Raw genomic sequence first — 21,664 nt, 5'->3', positions numbered from 1 at the left:
TGTCCCCTGGAGGGGGAGACTTGGTGGCACTCAGAGGAAGGACAGCAGGTTACCAAGAAGAGACTTGATACCCTATGAGCATATACAGGGGGAGGTAATCCCCCTCAGGAACAGTCATAGGGGAGGGGAATAAGGGGAAAATGGGAGGGAGGGAAGAATGGGAAGATACAAGGGATGGGATAACCATTGAGATGTAACAAGAATAAATAAATTAAAAAAAAAAAAAAAAAAAAAGAAGCACTAGAGGTTCTGGCTAAAGGTATCTAATAATTCCTCAAAAAAAATTTAATGTATTTTATGTGTATGGGTGTACTGCCTGCATGTGTCTGTGCACTACTTGGAGAGGCCAAAAGAAGGCATTACATCCCCTGGAACTGGAGACAGAGGTGGGTTGCTGGGAACCACACTTGGGTCCTCCGGCAGAGCAGCCAGTGCTTCTGAATGCTGAGCCATTTCTCCAGCTCCACTTACCTAACCAGTTTGACAGAGGACAGGCCCAGGTGCTCAGACGGCACCTGGAGGATGTGTAGGACGGGGGACTCCATTAGTTATGGAGAGTGATCAGCTACTGAGTCGGGGGTGGATCTCTGGTTAAATTGACTTGGCAGGGCTCTTACTAAAATTGGACACAGTTGAAATAAACACAGAACCTTCAAAAGTCTGGCTTCCTTAAAAAAAAAAGTGTGGGGGAGTCTGAATTGAATCAATGAAGGAGCCTTCTTCAGAGGATCTGTCAGTCTAGTCTCTTTCACACACATTACAGAAGGATGTGTGGCTGCCTTAGTCACAATAACCAAGAGGTGGAAAGAGCTCATCTCTTTTCTCCTCTTTTGAAAAACTCAAGTATATAATGGATTAAAAAAAAAAAAACAATACTAGCTGGGCGTAGTGGTGCACTCCTTTAATCCCAGTAATCGGGAGACAGAGGCTGGCGGATTGCTGTGAGTTTGAGGCCAGCCTGATCTACAAAGCGAGTCCAGGACAGCCAAGGCTACACAGAGAGAGCCTGTCTAAAAAAACCAATACATACATACATACACACACACACACACACACACACACACACACACACACACACATATATACACACACATATATATATAGTTTTCAGCTTTAAAACAGAACAAAGTTGTCATATTCAACAATATGGACGGACTCACAGACATTATTCTAGGCATAAAAGAACAAAAATATGAGTCTCTTCTATAACTATAAGGTGCCTACAAGAGTGAAGTTCATGAAAACAGAAAGTGGAAGTGTGGGGACTGGAGAGATGGCTCAATAGACCACATGAACACTTGCTGCTCTTCTAGAGGACTTGAGTGCAGTTACCAGCACCCCAGTCAGGTGGCTCACAACCACTTGTAACTCAAGCTCCAGAAGACCTGACATCTTCCTCTGGCTTCCACGGACGGCCACACACATATACATACACATAAATAGAAAATTAAGCCAAAATTTTAGAAAAGAAAGTAGGAGACTGAATAAGTAGCTCAGCAGATGAAGGTGCATGTTTCTAGGATTGATGGCCTATGTTGATTCCTGGAACCCACACAGAGGGGGTTGACAGTTGTATTCTGACTTTCACATGGGCACAGTGACACACACACACACACACACACACACACACACACACACACACACACACGGACAGGTTGGGATGTGTTCAGGAGACTGAGGAGGGTGGAAGGATATGACTGACCTAAATAGATGTGAGCATGAGGCGGGGTGTGGTGCTCTGATATCTGTGGGGGAGAAGAAAGACTCTCTTGAGATAGAGAAGAAACAAGCCACATTTTTCTTTCTGCTGTGTTATTTTTGAGATGGGGTCTGATGTCATCAAGGTTGGACTCAAATTCTATGTGGCTGAAGATGACCTCGAACACCTGGGTTCTCCATTCTCGCTTTCCAAATGCTGGGATTACAGGCATCCGCTACCCCATCTGGCAACAGCTAATGCTTTGCAGTTCAGATGACTTCGCTTCAGCCCCTCTAGAAGTACAACTCAGGAGCCAGCACACAGCAATGCTCTCTTCCTCTAAGGGCTCACACTGAGATGGCATTCATCTCACCCAAGCATTTTACAGAGAGAGAAATTAAGGATCAAGCCAAGATGTTTTTATTGAACACACCATCCCTAGGTAGGCTTTGGAAGGGCCCTGGGGAGATGAGTGTGGGTAGGGGAACAGGTCCCAAGTCATAAAAGCTTTGCACCATATCTTGAATAGATTGTCAGGGGCCTCAAGGCCAGCACCAGCAGGTAGTTTGAACAGGGTAGATGACCAGTGACAAACGGGCGCAATGAAAGTGGCAGCCTGTGTGAACTTTCCACAAGAGAGACTAAAGATACATCATGAAGGGCGAGAGGATTGGAAAAGTGAGAAAAGAGGTTGGTGTGAGGCTGGGCACAGTGTGATGAAAGGCCTGGCCTAGTGTAGACAGTGAGATATGATGTGTCATGGGTACCAGGTTGGACAGGGGGTGCTGAGCCCCAAATGGTGGGCTAGGGCTCCAGATCTATCCTGAAGGCAGTCGGGAGCTTCTACAGGTCCTAGGTTGAGTGGACAGGACTCTTGTCGTCAGATGTATCCAGGGCCAGCCTCCTTGAGGCAAGATGGTAGGATAGTTCCCTGTCGCTTGGTCACTCTCACTATGGCTGGTGCTTCTCTGGTCTCTGAGGCTGACGAAGCCTTTTCCAGAAAGCCATCTTTTCCTCCTTAAGCTTCACACCCACCCTTGTCTCGAAATCCAACTGCAGGTACTTTTCATCCTTGTCAAAGCGTGGCCAGTAGGGCAGCTTTCCGTCATTGGGGTTCCTGACACAGCGGTGGAAAGAGATTCCTGTCACTCCTTTTTGTTCAGCTCGCTCCCTCTTACCCTTCCTCATTTACCTTTACTGGGGAGCTGAGATCCAAGGGGCCTTTGTGGCAACGGTGCTTAGATCTTTATGAAAGCGTACGACGGTTAGGTGTGAAAGCGCACACTCAGAATCCCAGCTCTCAGGAGGCAAAGGCAGGAGAATTGCAAGTCAGTGCAGGCTGCATAGCAAGCCCCAGGGAAGCGGGTGGGAGGAGTGAGCTTTCAGGTGGTGCGAGGGCAGGTAAATTCTGGGTGAGTATGAAGAAGATGGGTGTGCAGAAAGAACGATAATGACACAGGGGAGGAAAAAAAAATTGAAGGGTTTTCCATGTCAGGCTAAGCGGATGGAACTTTACTCTGGGGACGTGAGCAAGGATTTTAGGCAAGCGAAGTCACTTGGTTAGGTGATGTTTTGGAAGGACTCTACAGGGTGATGAGGGAGGGAAGGCAGGGCTAGAAAAATATGCATGGATGACCTAAGCTCAGTTCAAGTGCCATATCCGCTTGAAGCCACCTCTACCATTCAAAGAGTACCAGACCCCTCCCTGATGCTCCCCGTGGGACAGCTCCTACTGTGCCTGTTTGGGATTTTTGTTTACATATACTGGGGGTAAAAAGGATATAACATATGCTTATGACGTCCTTGAACCCCAGCTTCCAGAACTAGGGTGGGGTACAAAGGAGAACATGGGTGAAATACTGTTGGATGCTTGAGTGAGTAGAGAGTGTGTGTTGGGGGACAGAAGGGACACATTCTAGGGCCATTTAGAATCGCAAGGCTGGCAAGGAAAGGGAGAGGGGCCCAGGCTTGACTGTGTAGCTCCTGTGGGACTATTATTGTCTATATGTGCAAGGAGCTAGACTCACCCAGTGCGGGCAAAGTTGGCCCAGTATTTCATCATCTGGAGGCTGAATTCCTTTTCCTTTCTTTTGAATGTGCCTGGGGGCAGAAGAGGATGTGGTATTTTGGAAAGAGCTGAGGGGGGGGATTTAGGGGGGAAGGGGAGGGCGGGGTGAGTGCCAACCTCCCATTCTGCATTTGGGAGTACACTCCACGCTAGGGACTGAAGGGTTCCCTGTGGTCAGCCAACGGAGGCGTGGGTCTTCATATGTGGTGGGGAGGCTAGGTGCCAGATTAGGGCATTCAGACCTTTGGAGAAAGGGCTTCCGAAGATATAGGAAAGCTCGTCTCCGTGGTCTGCTATGTTCTTCCGAGGTTTGATGATTAGGCTTGAGGGAGCATGGTGCTTGAACTCATACAGATAGACGGGGAAGCCAGCATCTATGAATAAATGAAACCGGTGAGCACTGCAGGAGGAGTCTCTGCCCTAACTTCCTATCTACCGCATGCACCCCACCCACCGACAGCAGGTAGGGCACAAGCTTTCAAGTCATGGAGCAAATTAGAATCCCGCCTGCATTAGTCATCAGTATGTGACACCGGCCAAGTCACTTAAACCTTCTGAACTGCAGTTCCTCATCAGGCAGAGTTGGGGGACACTAAAACCTAGTTGGCAAGATTATGGCAAAGATCATGGAGACTGGCTTCTTCCCTCTTCTGAGCTTTCTGTGGGGGACATGGCCTTTAAGGGCCTTCAGTAGTTGTCCTCTCCAGCCTCACCTTTGACCGCCCAAGCCCAGCCAACCTGGCTTTTAAATTGCTCTTACTGTCTCTGCCACCCCAGCTTTCTCCTCTGGCTTGCTGCCTTTTCTGTGGCTTCTTGGAGGCCTGTACTAGCTCAAAGTGTGGAGAGGGTGGGGGAAGAGCTGGTGACCTCACTTGGAAGGATCTCAGCTGTAGAGTGCAGGGGATCAGTGTGGTTACTCTTGGGGGGGGTGTCCCATACCCCGGTGATAGCGTGCAGCTTGAAGTGTGGAATACACGAAGGTGGCATCTCCAACCATGTCTATCATGTGGTTTCGGAACATCTTCCAGTCATGTTTATTGGTAGCGTCGTCCAAGTACTCCTTCACCACCAGTGGAACCTGCTCTTTAGTGATATTCTGAACCAGGACACAAGACCCAGCCTAAGGCCTGCTGTATCAGCTGGGCCAGGATGGGTACACCATTGGCTTGCCCCCAGAATCAGCTCCCCAGGACTTTTGGGAATGGGATTTCTAGGAAGGTCTCCATCTTGATTAGTTCTTATCCCCATTTCTGCCACAGGAGAACTGCCTCCCATGACCCTACAGGTGCCTCAGAGACCCTGCCCATCAGCAACCATTTCATCCCACGTCAAACTCCTTTAGGAGGCTCTAAGAATGATCCCATCCTGTCTCAGGACCTCATTGCATAAGCAGGTCCTACATTATCTAAAGGTGTGTGTGTGTGTGTGTGTGTGTGTGTGTGTGTGTGTGTATTAGTTCTGTTTGCAATGAACAACCCTACCCATGGGTCCCCTCACCATCAGTGTGCTGACACTCCAGAGCAGTTTGGTGAAGTAATTCATGTTCATGACTTGCTGATTTACCCGGAGCTTCATGATCTGCACACAAGAGAAGGAGCCAGGTGTCCCGGGTCAGGCCCGAGGCCGTGCCTGTCCGCATGTAGAATTGTCAGACAAGACACTTCCCAAGAAAGAACCACACTCTTTCCCCGTTCACTGTTTGCCATTGCTACGTGGTTCTGAACTGAAGCACACCTGGGGGCATTATGTTGAGCTAGAGCGTTTGCCCTTACTCAGGGAGTAAAGGAGGCCCCCAGGGTGTCTACACATTAGGAGGCTCAAAGGTTGACTAGCCCTCTCCCAATTCCCCTCCATCGCTGCTGGCCACTGTCCCCACACGGGGAATCCAGGTAACTTATGCATCCTCAGTGGGGCCACTGAGATTTGACCTGGTACCCAAACACTGCCCAAGGGCCATCCTCTGCAAACCCACGGTGGCGAGCACCTTTCCTATCCACTCACAAAAGGCAATATCCACTCGAACTCTCCGTTGTTGACACCTAGCAGGTAGGGCACACGTGTAACCTGCCCGCTGGTCAGGAGCTCCACAGGGTCCTCTGGGAACACCACACCATCCACCACAGGGCTCAGGAACCATACAATCTGCAAGGCCAGGGGCATTTTCATCCCATATAGCCCCCGAGGGCCTCTGTGACTTGGGTGCTGCTCTAGCATCAACTCTTTCGGTTAAAAAAAAACAAAACAAAACAAACAAACAAAAAAACAAAAAACTGAGATTGCCTATAATGATGCTTAGACAGATGAGCATGGGAAGGGACCAGGGCAGACAGGGCCCAGCTGCTAAGATTTCAGGCATGCACCCAGTTTATTCTTTATCTCTTGAAAATCTTTTCAAGATATCACTTCAGTGAGGCAAGTGTTAGCCATTCTATTTAAAATCACACACCTCTTATCATGCCTGGCCCCTTCCCTTGTTGCTGCCACCTCCTGGGAAAGTGAGTAGTCTATTTACTTATAGGTCTTAATTGTCTCTCTCCAGTGGGACATCAGTTTCACTAGGGAAAGGAATTTGGCCTGAATAGTTGGTTTCTCAAGAATCCTAAGGACCTGGCACATGGTAGTTATTCAATAAACACTCAGATTGCAGACCACTTCTTACGCACATCTTCTGGATCTTTCTTGGAGTTCACACGAAAGAATGTCTATAAAGGAGAGAAGAAGATAGGACTCACAAGAAGCTCCTTCAATGTGCTCAGGGGCAGGTTTCCCGGGGAGGTATCAGCGAGGGGCTATGGTACACAGGCTGACACGGGAGGCAGCTAGAATGGTCAACCTACCATCTTCTTGGAGACGCGCATCACCTCGTCCCCTGATAGACCCCTCAGGCATTCTACCATGATCCTTGTGCTGTTGTGGCTGCAGCCAGCCAGGTGAGCAATCTTCTGTAGAAGAGAAGGGGTATACAGGGATGCATCCATCCTTCTCCCCTCTTGCTGAGCTCTGGGATAGGAGCGATGCCTACCTTGGCTGACTTCAATGGATCATGAGTGATGAAGGCTTTGATTATCGCAGTACCACTCTGGGAAATGGCTCGATGGAATAGACCCTGGGTTAGGGGTGACATCAGCTGTAGGGATTGGAGACAGAGCATCCATGAGATTTATAAATAGAACCCACTTGAGCTGTTTCGGGTGCCTGCCTGACCATTTCTGAATAGTCTGAGAGACAAACATCTTGGAGGGAGCCATGGGTCTAGGCTAGCCTCCTAGACTCAGAGCCAGTACCATTCAGTCCTGGCTTATGCAGGGGGCTCTAGAGGCCCTGGAGTTGACCTGAGGATATAGAAGGTGGTCTGTTGGTGTGAGTAAGGGGGCCTTTCTCTGCTACAGGTTACAAATGAGGGTAGATGGGACCCCATAGTCACAGCTCCAACCACCTGTGCTAACAGCTCTTTCAGAGAAGTTATATCTTTGGATACCTCAGAATTTATGTGTCTCAAACAACAAAAAATATCCAAGCCAAACCACACCACACAGAAAAACCTACCCTGACTCTCTAGTATACTTCAAGTGAGGTACTTAATTTTTCTCTGCATCTGTGGCTTCATCCACGAGATAAACACAGTAATGCATTTCTACTTGGATTTTTTTTTAATTTTTATTTTATTTATTTTTTTTTGCCAGTTAATTTGTTAGTTTTGGTTAGGGTGAGCCTTGCTGTGTAGCTCAGGTTGGCCAGGCACTTCTGGTCTGCCTCTGGAATGTTGGGATTATAGATTGGTCTGTCTTTTTAGATTTCTTCCTTTCTTCCTTTCTTCCTTTCTTTTCTTTCTTTTTTAAAGGATGGGCAGGGTCTCATGTAGTCCACACCAGCTTCAAATTTACTATGTCGTTGAGGCTAGCCTTGACTCTCCCATTCCCCTCAAGTTTTTGTTTTGTTTTTGTTTTTTGAGACTTAGTTTCTCTGTATAGCCCTGGCTGTCCCAAACTAGCTTTGTAGACCAGGCTGGCCTCAAATTTACAGAGACTTGCCAGCCTCCACCTCCCAAGTGCTGGGATTAAAGGCGTGTGCCACCACGCCTGGCTTCCCTTCAAGTTTTAAGACCACCACATCCAATTCTTTTTGGGTTGGGGGAAATTAAAGTAACACACACAAGGTGTATAGGAGAGTGCCTGTCATATAGAAATCACTTAGGTGTTTGAGACTAATTTCTTTTTCTTTCTTTCTTCCTTTTTTTGAAAAAATAATTTATTTTTAGTGCATTGGTGTTTTGCCTGCATGTATGTCTATGTGAGGGTGCCAGATCTTGGAGTTACAGACAGTTGTGAGCTGCCATGTGGGTGCTGGGAATTGAACCCGGGTCCTCTGGAAGAGAGTCAGTGCCCTCAGCCGCTGAGCCATCTCTCCAGCCCCAAGCATAATTTCAACTGTGGCCCTCACAAGCATGCTTAATGTCCTTCTTGCTCATTTCCACCTGGGAGAAGTCTCTGACACAGGCCCCTGACTACTAGGCTTAGGCTGTCCCCAGCCCTGCCCAGAGGGTAGATGCTGGCCTCTGTTTAAGGAGAAAGGGCTCTGAGGGAAGCAAGAGGTGGTAGGCACCCACGATGCCTCACCCTGTCCTCTCTGGGGCTTGGATTTGTCATTTATGCTATTCTCTTTTCTTTCTCTCTTTCTCTCTTTCTCTTTCTTTCTTTCTTTCTTTCTTTCTTTCTTTCTTTCTTTCTTTCTTTCTTTCTTTCTTTCTTTCTTTCAAGAAAATCATTTATTTAGTATATAGGACAGAAGCCGGGTCAGAGGACAAGTTGCAGGAGCTAGCGCCACCTTGTGAGCTCCGAGAATTGAACTCAGGTCAAAAGCCTTGTCAGCAAACACTTATACACGCTGAGCCATCTCAGCTGCCTCTATGGGTGCTATTCTCGAAGAGAAAGCACCATTGGCTGTGAGCAGTTGTTCCCTTGGCGGGAATGCTGTCCACGGCAGGGGTGAGAGCAGGTCTGTGGACCTGCATGTCTGCACATATGCCTGTGCAGTGTGGGAACACGCTGGCCTATTTCTCTGCAGGTCCCGTGGACATCGCACTCACCAGTCCTGAGACGCTCATAGCTCCTGCCGACTGGCCAAACAGTGTTACACTGTCTGGATCTCCACCAAAGGCCTTGATGTTCTCCTGCACCCAGCGCAGAGCGGCTATCTGGTCCAGCAGCCCCCAGTTCCCGCGGGCCTGGCTGTCGCCCGTGCTAGGCACACGAGATTCATGTCAGGGTTCTAAACTTCGATGGTCAGCATTCAGAGAGTTGACAATCCTCCCTAAGGCTTCCTTATTGGCTGAGTCGGTACCCAGCTCTCTGGGTCCTTCTCACAGGCTCAGGCACAGCTCTTGCTACAATCTTCTCTCGGTCCCGCCCACGGGCCACGCCCCCTTCTACCGGTCCCCGCCTTCTGCGCCTCCGACAGGTAGGGGAAGGGCCTACCCTTGATTCAAGGCCCACCTGAAGTAGCCCAGGATGCCCAGCCTGTGCTGCAGAAACACCAGCACCACTTTTTCACGGGCGGCCAATTCCGTGCCTTCGTAGGTGGAAGCTGAGCCGATGAGGAAGGCGCCTCCGGGGAACCAAACCATCACCTGGGCAAGAAAAGTCGCCAAAGCCTGAGGTGGGCTGTAAGGCGGTAGAGGGGTATGGCCAGGTGATAGAAAACACTCACCGGCAGCAGAGGGTCCCCAGGTGCAAGCACTGGGGCGTACACGTTCAGGTAGAGACAGTCCTCGCTGAAACTCAGCCACTTATAATATTTCCGAGTGCTTAAGTACATGGAAGCTAACTGCCCCCAGGTTTCCTGAAGGCACCTGTGGGCATGCAATGAGTTCGGTTAGCAGTGAAGAGAGTGATTTCAGTGATGGGGGAGAACCTAAGACAAAAGCGCTCTGTGGACATGTGCATGCCTCCTGGAGCTTTTTACCAGCTCTGGCAGAATCCCCGAGGCAGGCAGGTGTCCCCCCCCCCACCCCCCCAGCCCCCGCCATCTACCTATCCTTTCTCTACCATGGGTCTTGCCTTTCACACCTCAACCTGGGTAGCCTTTACTCTAGTTGGAGACTGCCGATGAAGTCAAGGCCAAATTTTGGGTGCCCCGTGTACCTCTCTGCCATCGTGTCCCAGCCTCCCAGACTCTTTTTATCTCCCAAGCAGGCCAAGGAGCTCTGGAACATGTTTCCTCACTCCGAACACAGGACCATCGGTCCTATCAAAACCACCAAATCAATGATCTGGACGCACACAGCCCCCAACGTCTTCACAGTCCTCCAACTTGTTCTCCTTACTTTGGAGGACATTGATAGAAGCAATTAAAAGCAAAGCAAAGCACAACACAGATGAGACCATCGCGCTGCCCTTCTTAAAGCCTTCCCTGTGGGGGCATAGCAGCCCGACATCTGTAGTCCAGGCTGTTTGTGGCTATGTAGTAGGTTCCAGGACAGCCTGGGCTATACTGACGACCGGCCTTTCCCAAGCCTGTTTCCGCGGCTCCCCACTGCCTTCAGAGAAAAAAATCCAGTACCCCTAGTCTGATTTAGGCTCTCCTTTCCGTCCAGTCATCTCACCAGCCACCTTTGTTCCTGACAGACATGCATGGCAGCTTGTTTGTGATTTCCAAACCCTTGTGCCTCTGTGCCTTCTGCCAAATGCTTTCTTCCTTGTCCAACAAACTCCTACTTCTGTTTAAGGCTAGCTCAAGTGGTACTCTGCTTTATGGGCGCTCCATTTGGGTCCTACAAACCTTTCCCCGCTCTTGGCTGCAGTGCTGGTTGGAATTATTTCAGTTCATTGTTTCTCTCCCGGGTGACTCCTTGGAAACCGGATGACAGTGTGTCCTAGCACTCAGCGGGGGTCCTAGGTGTACTTTTAGGGTATTTGAAGAGTTTGGTCCCTGGCCCCTCCCCCCTGGAGGCACCCGTTGCTGGCCTAGTCCCTGGAATGGCTATTCTTACAAGTCTGGGGCTGGAGTTACTTGACTGGGCCCAGGAATACCTGTTTGCCTGTTCCTCCGTTTACTTCTCATTTCCCAGCCTACCTTCCCTTTTTCATATATCCTTCCCACAACACTTCAAGCTGTCTCATCCCAACCTGTTGCCTCCCTCTCACCTTTGCTAGCAGCACTCCTAGCTCTCTTCCTACAAGGACGGACTTATATTTTCTTTTGTGTTTGTGTGTGAAGGTGCAGGTATTGTTGGTCAACGCATGCATGCGGAGGCCGGAGGAAAAGCCCTGGTATCATTTCTCATGGAGGCCATCCATCTTGTTTTATGTATCAGCTATCTGTCTGTCTATTTTTGTTTTTTTAAAGGCAGGGTCTCTCAGTTACTTGGATATTTCCGGGTAGGCAAAGCTGGCTGCTTGGTGAGCCTAAGGGACTTTCTTGTCTTTGTGTTCCCAGTACTAACATTACAAGCTCTTGCCATGGCTCTTGGCTTTTTGTGTGGGTTCTGGGCCTTGAACTCAGGACCTCGTATTTGTAAGGCAAAGTAGTTTACTTACTAAGTTCATCTTCCCAGCTTCCAGCAACCAATTGCCCTTCTTTCACCTCGCCTGGTCTCTTTAAAGGTCACCCGCAAGCAGCATATCTTCCTCCCTCCCTCCCTCCCTCCCTCCCTCCCTCCCTCCCTCCTTCCCTCCCTCCTTCCTTTGGAGACAGGGTCTCATGTAACCCAGGATGGCCTTGAATTTACCACACAGCTGAAGTTGACCTTGAACTCTTGACCCTGCTGTCTCCATCTCCCAAGTGCTGGTAAACAGGCATGTACCACTATGCTTAGCTCCATAGCTCTGTCTTTGACCTTTGCTTGACTTCCTCCTATTGTAGTGTCAGGATGAAACCCAGGCCCTCGGACACATGCTAGGCAGGGGCTCTACTTCCAGGCAATGCTCTGTTCCCTTGTTTGACTTCTTTTTCTCCTTTTTCTAATTTTATTTTATTTATTTATTTTTTCCTTTTTCTAATTTTAAAATTACACTTATTTGGTTGTGTTTGTGCATATGCCATGGTGCACGTATGGAGGTCAGAGGACACTTTCGGGAGTCAGTTTCTTTCTTCCCCCTTTGTAGGTTCTAGGGATGGAACTCAGGTCTATCAACCTTGGTGGCAAGAACCTTTATCTACTGAGCCGTCTTGGTGGCCTTCTTCTTTTTTGAAAAAACAAAAAACAAAAAACCAGTGTGTGTGTATGTTTGTATGCATGCTGGTGTATGTGTGTGTGTGTGTGTGTATGCATGCGGGTGTATATGTGTGTGTGTGTGTGTGTGCATATGTGTGACTATGTGTGTGGATGCCAGGGGTCATCCTTTGATGTCATCCTCAGAAGTACCGTCCACCTTCTTTGAAACAGGGTCTCTCATTGCCTGGACATCCCCAATTAGGCTAGACTGGTTAGTCACTGAACTCCAGGTATCTTCCTGCCTCCACCTCCCCAGTACTCAGATTACGAGTGCACACCATTGTGTACTTTCATGGTCGCTGGGGATCGAACTCACTATGTAACCTTAGCATAGTCAGTGTGTGGATCAGGCTGGTCTCAGATTCAGAGATCTGTCGGTCTTTGCCTCCAAAGTATTGGGATTAAAGGAATGAGCCATCATACCTGTCTCTCCTTTCCTCTGAGATTTCACCTTAAATAGCCCAAGGTGCCCTCAAACTTGCTGGGGCTTGAACTCAGGACCTCATATGTGTAGACGAGACTGGCCTTGATCTCCTGACCTTCCTGCCTTAGCCTCCAAATTATTGAGATTACCGCTGTGTGCCATCACACATCGTAGCCAAAATTAAAAAAAAATTTTTTTTTTGCCCAAATCTACTTTTGCCCTAGTGTTCACCATGTTGGGAAATGATTCTTGACCAAAATGTAGTCATTATATTAAATTCTTCCCCTCGGCAAATTCTCCAAAAAAAAACTATCCACTTTTTGCTTGAAATAAATCCAGAATTCAATCACCTTCTTCCAGTTTCCCCCTAGACGCCTCTCTCCCTTGACTGTTGCCATTTAGACTGGTCTAAGTGAGCCACAGATTTATACTTGGCCCTCTGAGTTCCGAACATCCTTGGTTCTGACAGCCTATAGCGAGTTCCTGATGATTGACACCCAAATGTGTATAACATGGGCACCCTCACTTCCAAACCCTGACCAATAAACAATAGTCACCCCATATTCTGATAACTAGGACTCCAAATAATAATTAGAGAATGATCAGAATTCCTGAGGCTTGAATATATATTTAACACACACACACACACACACACACAAGCAAAACCACCCTTGGCCTCTGGTTGTGGAACTCTTCCTAACAAATAGACATTCAAGTGGGAATTATAGGGTTTTTTTTTTTTTCTTTTTTAAACACCAGTTGACACCCAGATTCTAAACCTTGCGCTTTAACCAGATGACGCTGAACATTGTTAATGATTGCCACACAATGTTCTGGACAGTTGATTATTCAGTAGTCTGAATTAACAGTAAATACACTTTTTTTTTTTTTTTGCTAAACTGCCAAGGCAATCCTTGCTCAAGTCTTGCTATGGGGAGGCTTTAGGTGGCAGCAAGACACTACTAGAACGTCCAAGCTGAAACAGCCCTGGTAGGTCTCATCTTGGAGCGCCCTCTGCAGGGAGTGGCTGGTAGTAACGTGTGGGTTGTTAAGAAGCTGGAGCCCATAATCCATAGGCCTAGGGTATGGGTGAGAACTGATGGTGGGATATATTTGGGGAATTCAGCTTCCCAGAAGGCCTTGTGGCACAGCCAGTAACCACATCCCCCGTGTCTGGAGCTCTCTCATAAGCCTGAAATGCCATTTGGTCTAATTTCCTCATTATACAGGTTTGGAAGCTGAGGCCAAGAATGGGGGCCCCAGGTTTGCTGGGGTCACAAAGGGCGTTTGTTCCTAGTGAGTTATTCTAGGCACCACGAAGTACTAGTCTGCCCTACTCCTCAGGTGCCCACAATCCTCTGGCACTTACGAAGGCGGGAAGGTGGTGGCATCTCTGATGCCGTCCCAGGGTTGCAGAGGCTCTGGAGGAGCAAACCTGCGGGCACCCACGGGAGGTTTGGAGAAGGGGACTCCCAGGAAGACTCTGACGGGCGTGTTTCCCACATGCGTTAGCTTTCCTTGTAGGATCCCATGTTTGGTGACCACCAGAGGTTTCTTGGTGTGCAAAGCACCTGGGAAGAGAAGAGGAACTGTCACCCTGTCTCATCATTCTCAGCCACGGATGGGATTCTGGTGAATCTGCCATGGGATCCGTTCTCCCCTCTCTTCTCTCTTCCTCTCTTCTCTCCCCACACCTCGTGCCAGAGTCTCACTGCATAACTCAGGCTGGCTTTGAACCCATCATCCCTCTGCCCCAGCCTCCCAAGTGCTGGAATTACAGAAGTGTACCCCCAGACTTGGGTAGCTGATTTCTACATAAATATACAATTTAAATATATAGTTGATATTTATTTGATATTTGATACATATCAAGCAATCCATTATTATTATTTAAATCTTTTCAGATCCTATGCTTATGAGGTTTTTTTTTTTGTGTGTGTGTGTGTGTGTATGTACATCTGCATACCACATGCAGAATAGGGCATTGGGTTCTCTGGAACTGGAGTTACAGATAGCTGTGAGCTGCCATGTCAGTGCTGGGACTGAATCTGGCTCCTTTGGAAGAGCAGCCAGTGCTCTTAACTGCTGAGCCATCTCTCCAACCCTCACTTGACTACTTCTTAGTATGTGTGCGTGTAAATGCATGTATGTGTGTAGGTACACATGTGTGCTTGTGCATATACAGACTTGAGGTTGACATCAGGTGTCCTAGTGGATTGCTTTCTACCTTCTGTACCAAGACAGATCTGTCACGGAGCCCAGAGCTTGCTTTTTTTTTTGTTAGTCTGGTTACACACCTTGCTCTAGGAATCCCGTCTCTGCCTCCTATGGGTTGCAGTTGCAGGCAGGCTGGTAAAATCACCTTACTTTTACATGGTTTCTGGGGATCTGACTTCGGATCTTTATGCAGCAAGTGTTTTCCTCACTAAGCCATCTCCTCAGCCTAGCTGCTACTTCTTTTTTTTTTTTTTTTTAATTTATTCTTGTTACATCTCAATGTTTATCCCATCCCTTGTATCCTCCCATTCTTCTCCCCCCCCCATTTTCCCATTATTCCCCTCCCCTATGACTGTTTCTGAGGAGGATTACCTCCCCCTGTATATGCTCATAGGGTATCAAGTCTCTTCTTGGTAACCTGCTGTCCTTCCTCTGAGTGCCACCAGGTCTCTCCCTCCAGGGGACATGGTCAAATGTGAGGCACCAGAGTACGTGAGAAAGTCATATCCCACTCTCCACTCAACTGCGGAGAATGTTCTGACCATTGGCTAGATCTGGGAAGGGGTTTAAAGTTTACTGCCTGTATTGTCCTTGGCTGGTGCCTTAGTTTGCTAGCTGCTACTTCTTAAAACAGTAATTAAAGGAAAAAAAAAAAAACCTAGGAGTTAAAAAATAACGATTGTGTATCTGTCCCATTTTCTCTTGTGCTTCTATCAGGATTTTCTTCATTATTGAAGATTTCAAGCTGGATCTGGTGGCGCACGCCTTTAATCCCAGCACTTGGGAGTCAGAGGCAGGCAGATCGCTGTGAGTTCAAGGCCAGCCTGGTCTACAAAGTGAGTGCAGGACAGCCAGGATTATAGAGAAACCCTGTCTCAAAGCAACAACAACAAAAAGGTTTCAGAGCCATGTTGGTACATACATGAAAGTTCATGTCTGTTACATGATCCATTACTCTCTGTGTCATTTAATACCAACGAAAAGTGCATTTATTTATTTATTTGTTGTTGTTGTTTTGAGACAAGGTCTCTCAATTATATAGCCTTGGCTATCCTGGAACTCACTTTGTAGACCAGGCTGGCCTCAAATTCACAGAGACCCACCTGCTTCTGCCTCCCAAATGCTGGGAGGCATAATCAGTTTTCTGATTAGTTTCTTTTCCACATGATTCCTCCTCCTCCCCCCACCCCCGTGAAGTGTGCATATATGTCTTTATGTTCATGTAAATGTGCCTGTGCTATGGAGGATAGTGATTGATTGCTGGTATATTCCTCAATTGCTCTTTATCTTAATTTTTGAAAGAGGGTCTCTCTTTGAACCTGGGGTTTACTGGGTGTTCAGCAAGCTCCAGGAATCCACCTGGTCCTCTCTGCTTCAGCACTGGGGTTACAGTCGTGCACCCCTGTGCTTGGATTTTTATATGGGCTCTGGATATCCAACGCAGGTCCTCACACTTATGCACAGAACACATTACTGGCTGAGTCCCCTCCCCAGCCCCAGCCTGGTTCATTACTGGGATGGGATTGGCCATGCACATTTTTACTCATGTACATTTACATCAGTGCCTTCTTGCAAATTGATACACACACCAGTATACATGGGAGACACACAAGTGCATGTTCACAGGAGATATACATGTGCACACAAGTGCATCTGTATGTCTTTTATAATGTAACACACACACACACACACACACACAGTAAGCGTACCCACATCACACATAACTTTTGGAATAGATATGAATTAGACTAAGTTGAATCCAGCCCTTGCCTGTGGGTCCTCCTCCTCCTCTTCTACGCTCTTATCTTGCCCCACTTCTGCTGCCCAGTGTTGGTGAGGGCTCATGTTCACTGTCCCTTCCTAAGTGCCCTTGTCTGTTTCTTCCTCCCCTCCCTTATCAAAACAGAATTGCTCTTTGTTCCCGTTCCTTGGAGGAGCTCATTCAGTAAAGTGGCAGAAAGCAAATCCAATCATCCTAGCCACGGATCAGAATCATTTAGGAATTGATGAAAAAAAAAAAAAAATCCCAAGCCTGCAGAGTAACACACACCCGACATCCTAGCACTTGGGAGGCTGAGGCAGGAAGACCATGAGTTCAAGATCATCCTTGACTATATGAGTTCAAAGCCAGTTTGGGCTACATGGGATCATGTCTTAAAAATAGCCAATGTAAACCAAATTCCTGGGTCCTTTGCCTCACAAGTACTGGGATTAAAGGTAGGGGATTAAACCATGCCTGAATTTTTGCTTTTACTTTTGTTTCTGAGACAAAGCCTTGCTGGAGAGATGGTTCAGTGGGTAAACATATTTGCTGTGCGTGAGTGAGGCCTTGGGTTTTATTCTTTAGAACCCATATAAAGCTGACTGCATAGTGTAAGTGTCTAATCACTCTGCTCTTGCAGGGAGATGGGCAGTGGAAACAAGACAATCACTGCCATCTCTTGGGCTGGCTGGACTAGCATTCCCAGCTGGGCCCTGGAAACAGCAAAGAGACCCCGTGTCAAACAAGGTGAAAGGCAAGAACCCACACGTGAGCCTGTGTTTACTTACACACATATGCACTCTGTCTCTGTGCTTGTCTCTCTGTCTCTGTCTCACAGACAGACAGACAGACAGACAGACAGACAGACACACACACACACACACACACACACACACACACTTAAAACATTTTAAGCTAAAAATTGTTTTAAATCACCAATATTCCACCTTAGTAGTATTGATAAAGTACTGTTAAGGTCTAGAATTATAGATGACACCTGAAAAATGAATGAATGATGGCACTCAATTTTGGAGATACAGGGAAAAGGAATTTACATACACTGTTGGTGGAGGACAAACGGGTATAATATCTTTGAAAAACAACTTGGCAAAATACATAAGGAATCATAAAATACTCACATGCTTTGATTCAGTGACTTCACTTTAAAACAAAATGTGTTTCTTTTGAAAAACCAGTATTCTCTAAATGGTGAAAACAGCACATTAGCAATAGTTTATTGAGGTGTAAGCTATGCACCTAGCAAGATGCTCGTACATCACCTCTACTATTCTATGATGCTAGTTACACACACTCCATTCTGATCAGGCCTTGGACCACCCCCAGCATCTGATGTGCTGCTTCCTGAAAGTGAAGACTGGTCTGAATTCCAGTTGATGCTGGAGCCTTACTCATATCTGTGAGCTAAGCAAAGTAAGTATAAACTTAAGCTATAAACTACCTTCCATAAGAGTTCAAGTGGAAAAATTAATCAGAGTATATAAAACCGTAGGGCCAGGGACTGGAGAGACGACAGCAGTTAAGAGCACTGGCTGCTCTTCCGGAGGACTCGGCTTCAATTCCCAGAAGGCACATGGCAGCTCACAGCTGTCTGTAATTCCAGTTCCAGGGGATCTGACACCCTCACACAGATACACATGCAGACAAAACACCAGTGCACATAAAAATAATAAAAACAAACAACAACAACAAAACTGTAGGGCCAGCAAGATGGTTCAGTGGATAAGGGTGCTTAGTGCTAAGCCTAGTGATTTGAGTTTGATCTCTGGGACCGCCTGGTAGAGGACAAGAATGGACTCTTGCAATTTGTCCTCTGGTTTCCACAAGTGTGCTGTGGCAATCACAAGTCAGAACACACACACACACACACACACACACACACACACACACACACAGTATAATTCTTTTTAAAAATCTTAAAAATAAAATTTTGTACATGCTAATATGACAGCTATGTGTAAATATTCAAGAAGGTCACACCACAAAATCTAAGGGCAGTTTTATCAAAATTTCTTTTAGAAAAAACCTTTCATGTAATTTTTTAGGTAAAATCAATTTACAATAGAGGTCAGAACAGTGGTCACTTTAGAGGTGTTGACTAGGGATCGGCACACAGGATAGTGGTAATATTCTAGATTTTGATCATAATGGTGGCTATATCATATATATATATATGTATATACACGCACACAAAGCCATATAGTTTACATATGTGCATCTTGCTGTATGTATATCTTACACCTCAAAAAACAGTTGTTAATGGTTTTTGTTGTCTTCACAGTTCAGAAGACAACACTCATTTTAGAAAGACGGACACTGAGGAGAAAGGTGCAGTTAGGAAAGATGTCTATGTAGGGCACAGGGAGGCAGGGCTGGGACTCCTGCTTCGAAGAAAGACTGAGTTAGGAAAGGCCAGAAGGAGGAACACGGACATGCCACGTTCTCAGGCTCCTCACTGGTCCTGGGAGGTAGGAGACACAGTCCGCACTTCACAGAGCAGTCCTGGGGCTCAGGACAAATGACTGGCTCAGGTTTCTAGCTGGTAGCACATGAGTGCTTTGAAACACTGCCTTTCCCCATCGGCCTAGACCTTGTCTAAGCCACACGCTTCAGAAGAAGCCGAGTTGGGGCTGGTACCCCGCCGAAGGGGTGAAGATCTTACCTAAAGCCATCTGGACTATGAGGCACAGGGTGAGGCTCAAGGCCAGAATCCGATTCATGTTCCAGCCAGCTTCCGCCATGGGCATCATACAGCTACGGGGATGCCCACACTCACGGGGTCAGAAGGGAGCTGTGAGGGCAGTGAGCAAGCACCAGAAACTTCTGCCTTTATCTTTTCCATTCCCATCATCAGGGGCCAGGGCTGGAGGAGTTATGACCAAGCTTCTCACCAGCTGTGGGGCCTTGCTCCTCCTCCTTTGGGGTGATAGGTCACACTATATGCTTTTGGCTCTTCAACCAGACTGGCTTGCCTGCAATCTCTGCTCAGTGTACTCATTTGGCAATGGCTTAAAGTTTGGCTAGTGCGAGTCAAGCTTCATGTATTGAGTAGGTGCCAAGGCTGGAGCAGAACACTGGGGTTAATGGGCCCCTCAGCCTCCAGACATGCTCCCCTGTGGATTTAAGACCCTGGACCTCCCTAATTGCTTATGCTCTGTGCGTACTCTTGTATGTGCTCCAGGTTTCTTAGATAGGATCATGATAGAGTGCCAGACTGTGCCAGGGACACAGTGTGGTGAGGCTTCTCAGCCTCATATTCCAGCTGGAGTCTAGACCTTTAAGCAGCCATGAGAAGGGTCACTGAGAGTGAGGGAAGGATCCCTGGGAAGAACTCGATCTTCAACCTAAAGAAGGATCTTTGTGGAGCCAGTTAGGGACAGAGGCTCTGGCCTGATGTTTGTAGGAGCAAGTGTGGGGCTGGACGGGAAAAAATGACTCCATTTTTATTGACAGATCAAGTACGAGTCCCGGAATCTTAGCTTACTTTTGGGAAATGGGTATCTAGGGGTTTCTGTGCTGGAATGGAGGAAGGTAAAGGGCTTGCCTTTCTTACTGACCCATGGTCTCCAGCTCAGTAGGTCCGACAAGTCATTGAAGTGCACTGTTTCCTCTGAGCCTCATCCAGCAAATCTTCAGAAATGTTCTTTGTAGAAGAGGCTGGCCTTGAACTCACAGTGATCTGCCTGCCTCTGCCTCCTAAGTGCTAGGATTAAAGGAGTGAGCCACCACATCCAGCCCAGAAATGCCCTTTACTTGGGACCCTTACCCACAGTTCCCATCCTTGTGGCGTTTCCTCTATCCTTAGGAATATGCTGTCCCCTGCAATCATCATTGATTGGGCTCCATGTTCCTCTAAGGAAGGCCTGAGACAGGATCAAGGTGGCTATCGCCTAGAAGGTCAACGTGGGAACCATCTGGGATGTTGAATATCACCCACTTCCTTCTAGTCTCCTCATCACTCACAATATTAGGCTACAATATTCCATCGACTGGCAGCGGGCTGTGTGCTGGACAAACCTCTCCCTGATAAGCAATATTGATCTATCCTATGTTCCTTCCAGAATGATTCCCATGGGAAGCTGGGGAGGTGATTCAGTAGGTAAAGAACTTGCCACACAAGCAGTGGAATCTGAGCTTAAAATTCCAGGATCCGTGTAAAACTGGCCATGGTAGCATGCATCTACAGTCCCAGGGCTACTGCTACAGTAAGGTGTGAGGCAGAAACAGGAGAATCTGGGTAGCTCATGGGCCAGCTCAGAAGGTTTGCACACCAGAAAAAGCCAACGTGAAGAGCCCATCTTAAGCAAAGTGTACAAGCCAGGCGTGGTGACACACGCCTCTAATCCCAGCACCCAGGAAGGCAGAGGCAGGAGGATCTCTATGAGTTTGAAGCCAGGCTGGTCTACAAAGTCCAAGATATCCAAAGCTACACAGGGAAACACTGTCTCGAAAAACCAAACCCCAGGTGTCTCACCTGACAGCAAGCATGGAAATGACACAATGTCTCCTCAAGTTGGACAACATGGAGCAAGAACCTAAAAAGTGACTATGTCCTTTCAGAAACTTGATCTGAGAGACCATCCAAAATACACAAAGGCTTGTTGACAGGTCGAGTGTCATAGAACCTTGTTGACAACAGCCTCACTCCCACGCCACCGAGGAGGAAGCAGGGCGACCAGACAGGACAGCTACAGAAAACACGAGGTCCAGGGTGAGTAATAATGTGTTTCATAAGCTTCTGCAGCATCCGCCAGCTTAGTGTGTCAATTCTGAGCCAGGCTGCCTGGATTTGCACCCTAGCGCTGCCACTGTGTGACCTTGGCTAAGTTACTGGATTCTCGGAACCACCTTTTCTCTACCTGCAAAATCTACATAAGAAGAACACTAAGATTCTAAGATTGTGGGGAGGGCTACATGGGTTATTTTAATTTCGTGAGATGCAGTCTTCATCCTCCTGTCTCAGCCTCCTGAGTGCTAGGATTACAGGAGTGTGCTACCTCATTTGGCTCAAATAAAGCATACTTTCAATATCGCAAGGCCCGTTGTCTCCACTGTCATCAAAAGTAAAACACTTTCATGGTGTCTTTGAGGGGTAGGTTCCAGAAGCCTTGCCTTCCTGCAAGACACCAAATGCCAGGATGCCCACCCAAGTCTCTTACATAAAACAGGGTAGTATTTACTCATGATTTAATGCATCCTCTGATATGCTTTGCTTTTCTTCCTTTGCGGTGCTGGGGTTGACCCTGTGGCCTTGCGCGTGCCAG

General features: G+C 47.5%; 1 protein-coding gene across 1 annotated transcript; it reads right to left on the bottom strand.

Annotated features, from left to right (window-relative positions):
- Nucleotides 1-2,396: 2,396 nt before the first annotated feature.
- On the bottom strand, nt 2,397-19,299 carry Ces4a (carboxylesterase 4A). The gene is made up of 14 exons (XM_051169153.1): nt 19,063-19,299; nt 13,773-13,974; nt 9,474-9,615; nt 9,260-9,393; nt 8,854-9,007; nt 6,790-6,894; nt 6,605-6,709; nt 6,431-6,469; nt 5,769-5,909; nt 5,265-5,345; nt 4,707-4,863; nt 4,010-4,141; nt 3,727-3,799; nt 2,397-2,816 (listed from the first exon to the last, which is right to left on the bottom strand). The coding sequence occupies exons 1-14, from the start codon at nt 19,148-19,150 to the stop codon at nt 2,651-2,653; spliced, it is 1,719 nt and encodes a 572-aa protein (XP_051025110.1). The 5' UTR covers nt 19,151-19,299; the 3' UTR covers nt 2,397-2,650.
- Between the last annotated feature and the right edge of the window lie 2,365 nt (nt 19,300-21,664).

The sequence above is a fragment of the Acomys russatus genome, chromosome 26 (assembly GCF_903995435.1).
Source record: "Acomys russatus chromosome 26, mAcoRus1.1, whole genome shotgun sequence".
Classification (NCBI taxonomy): Eukaryota; Metazoa; Chordata; class Mammalia; order Rodentia; family Muridae; genus Acomys; species Acomys russatus.
Note: the sequence above shows the minus strand (reverse complement) of the source record. Positions and strands in the feature narration are given on the sequence as shown.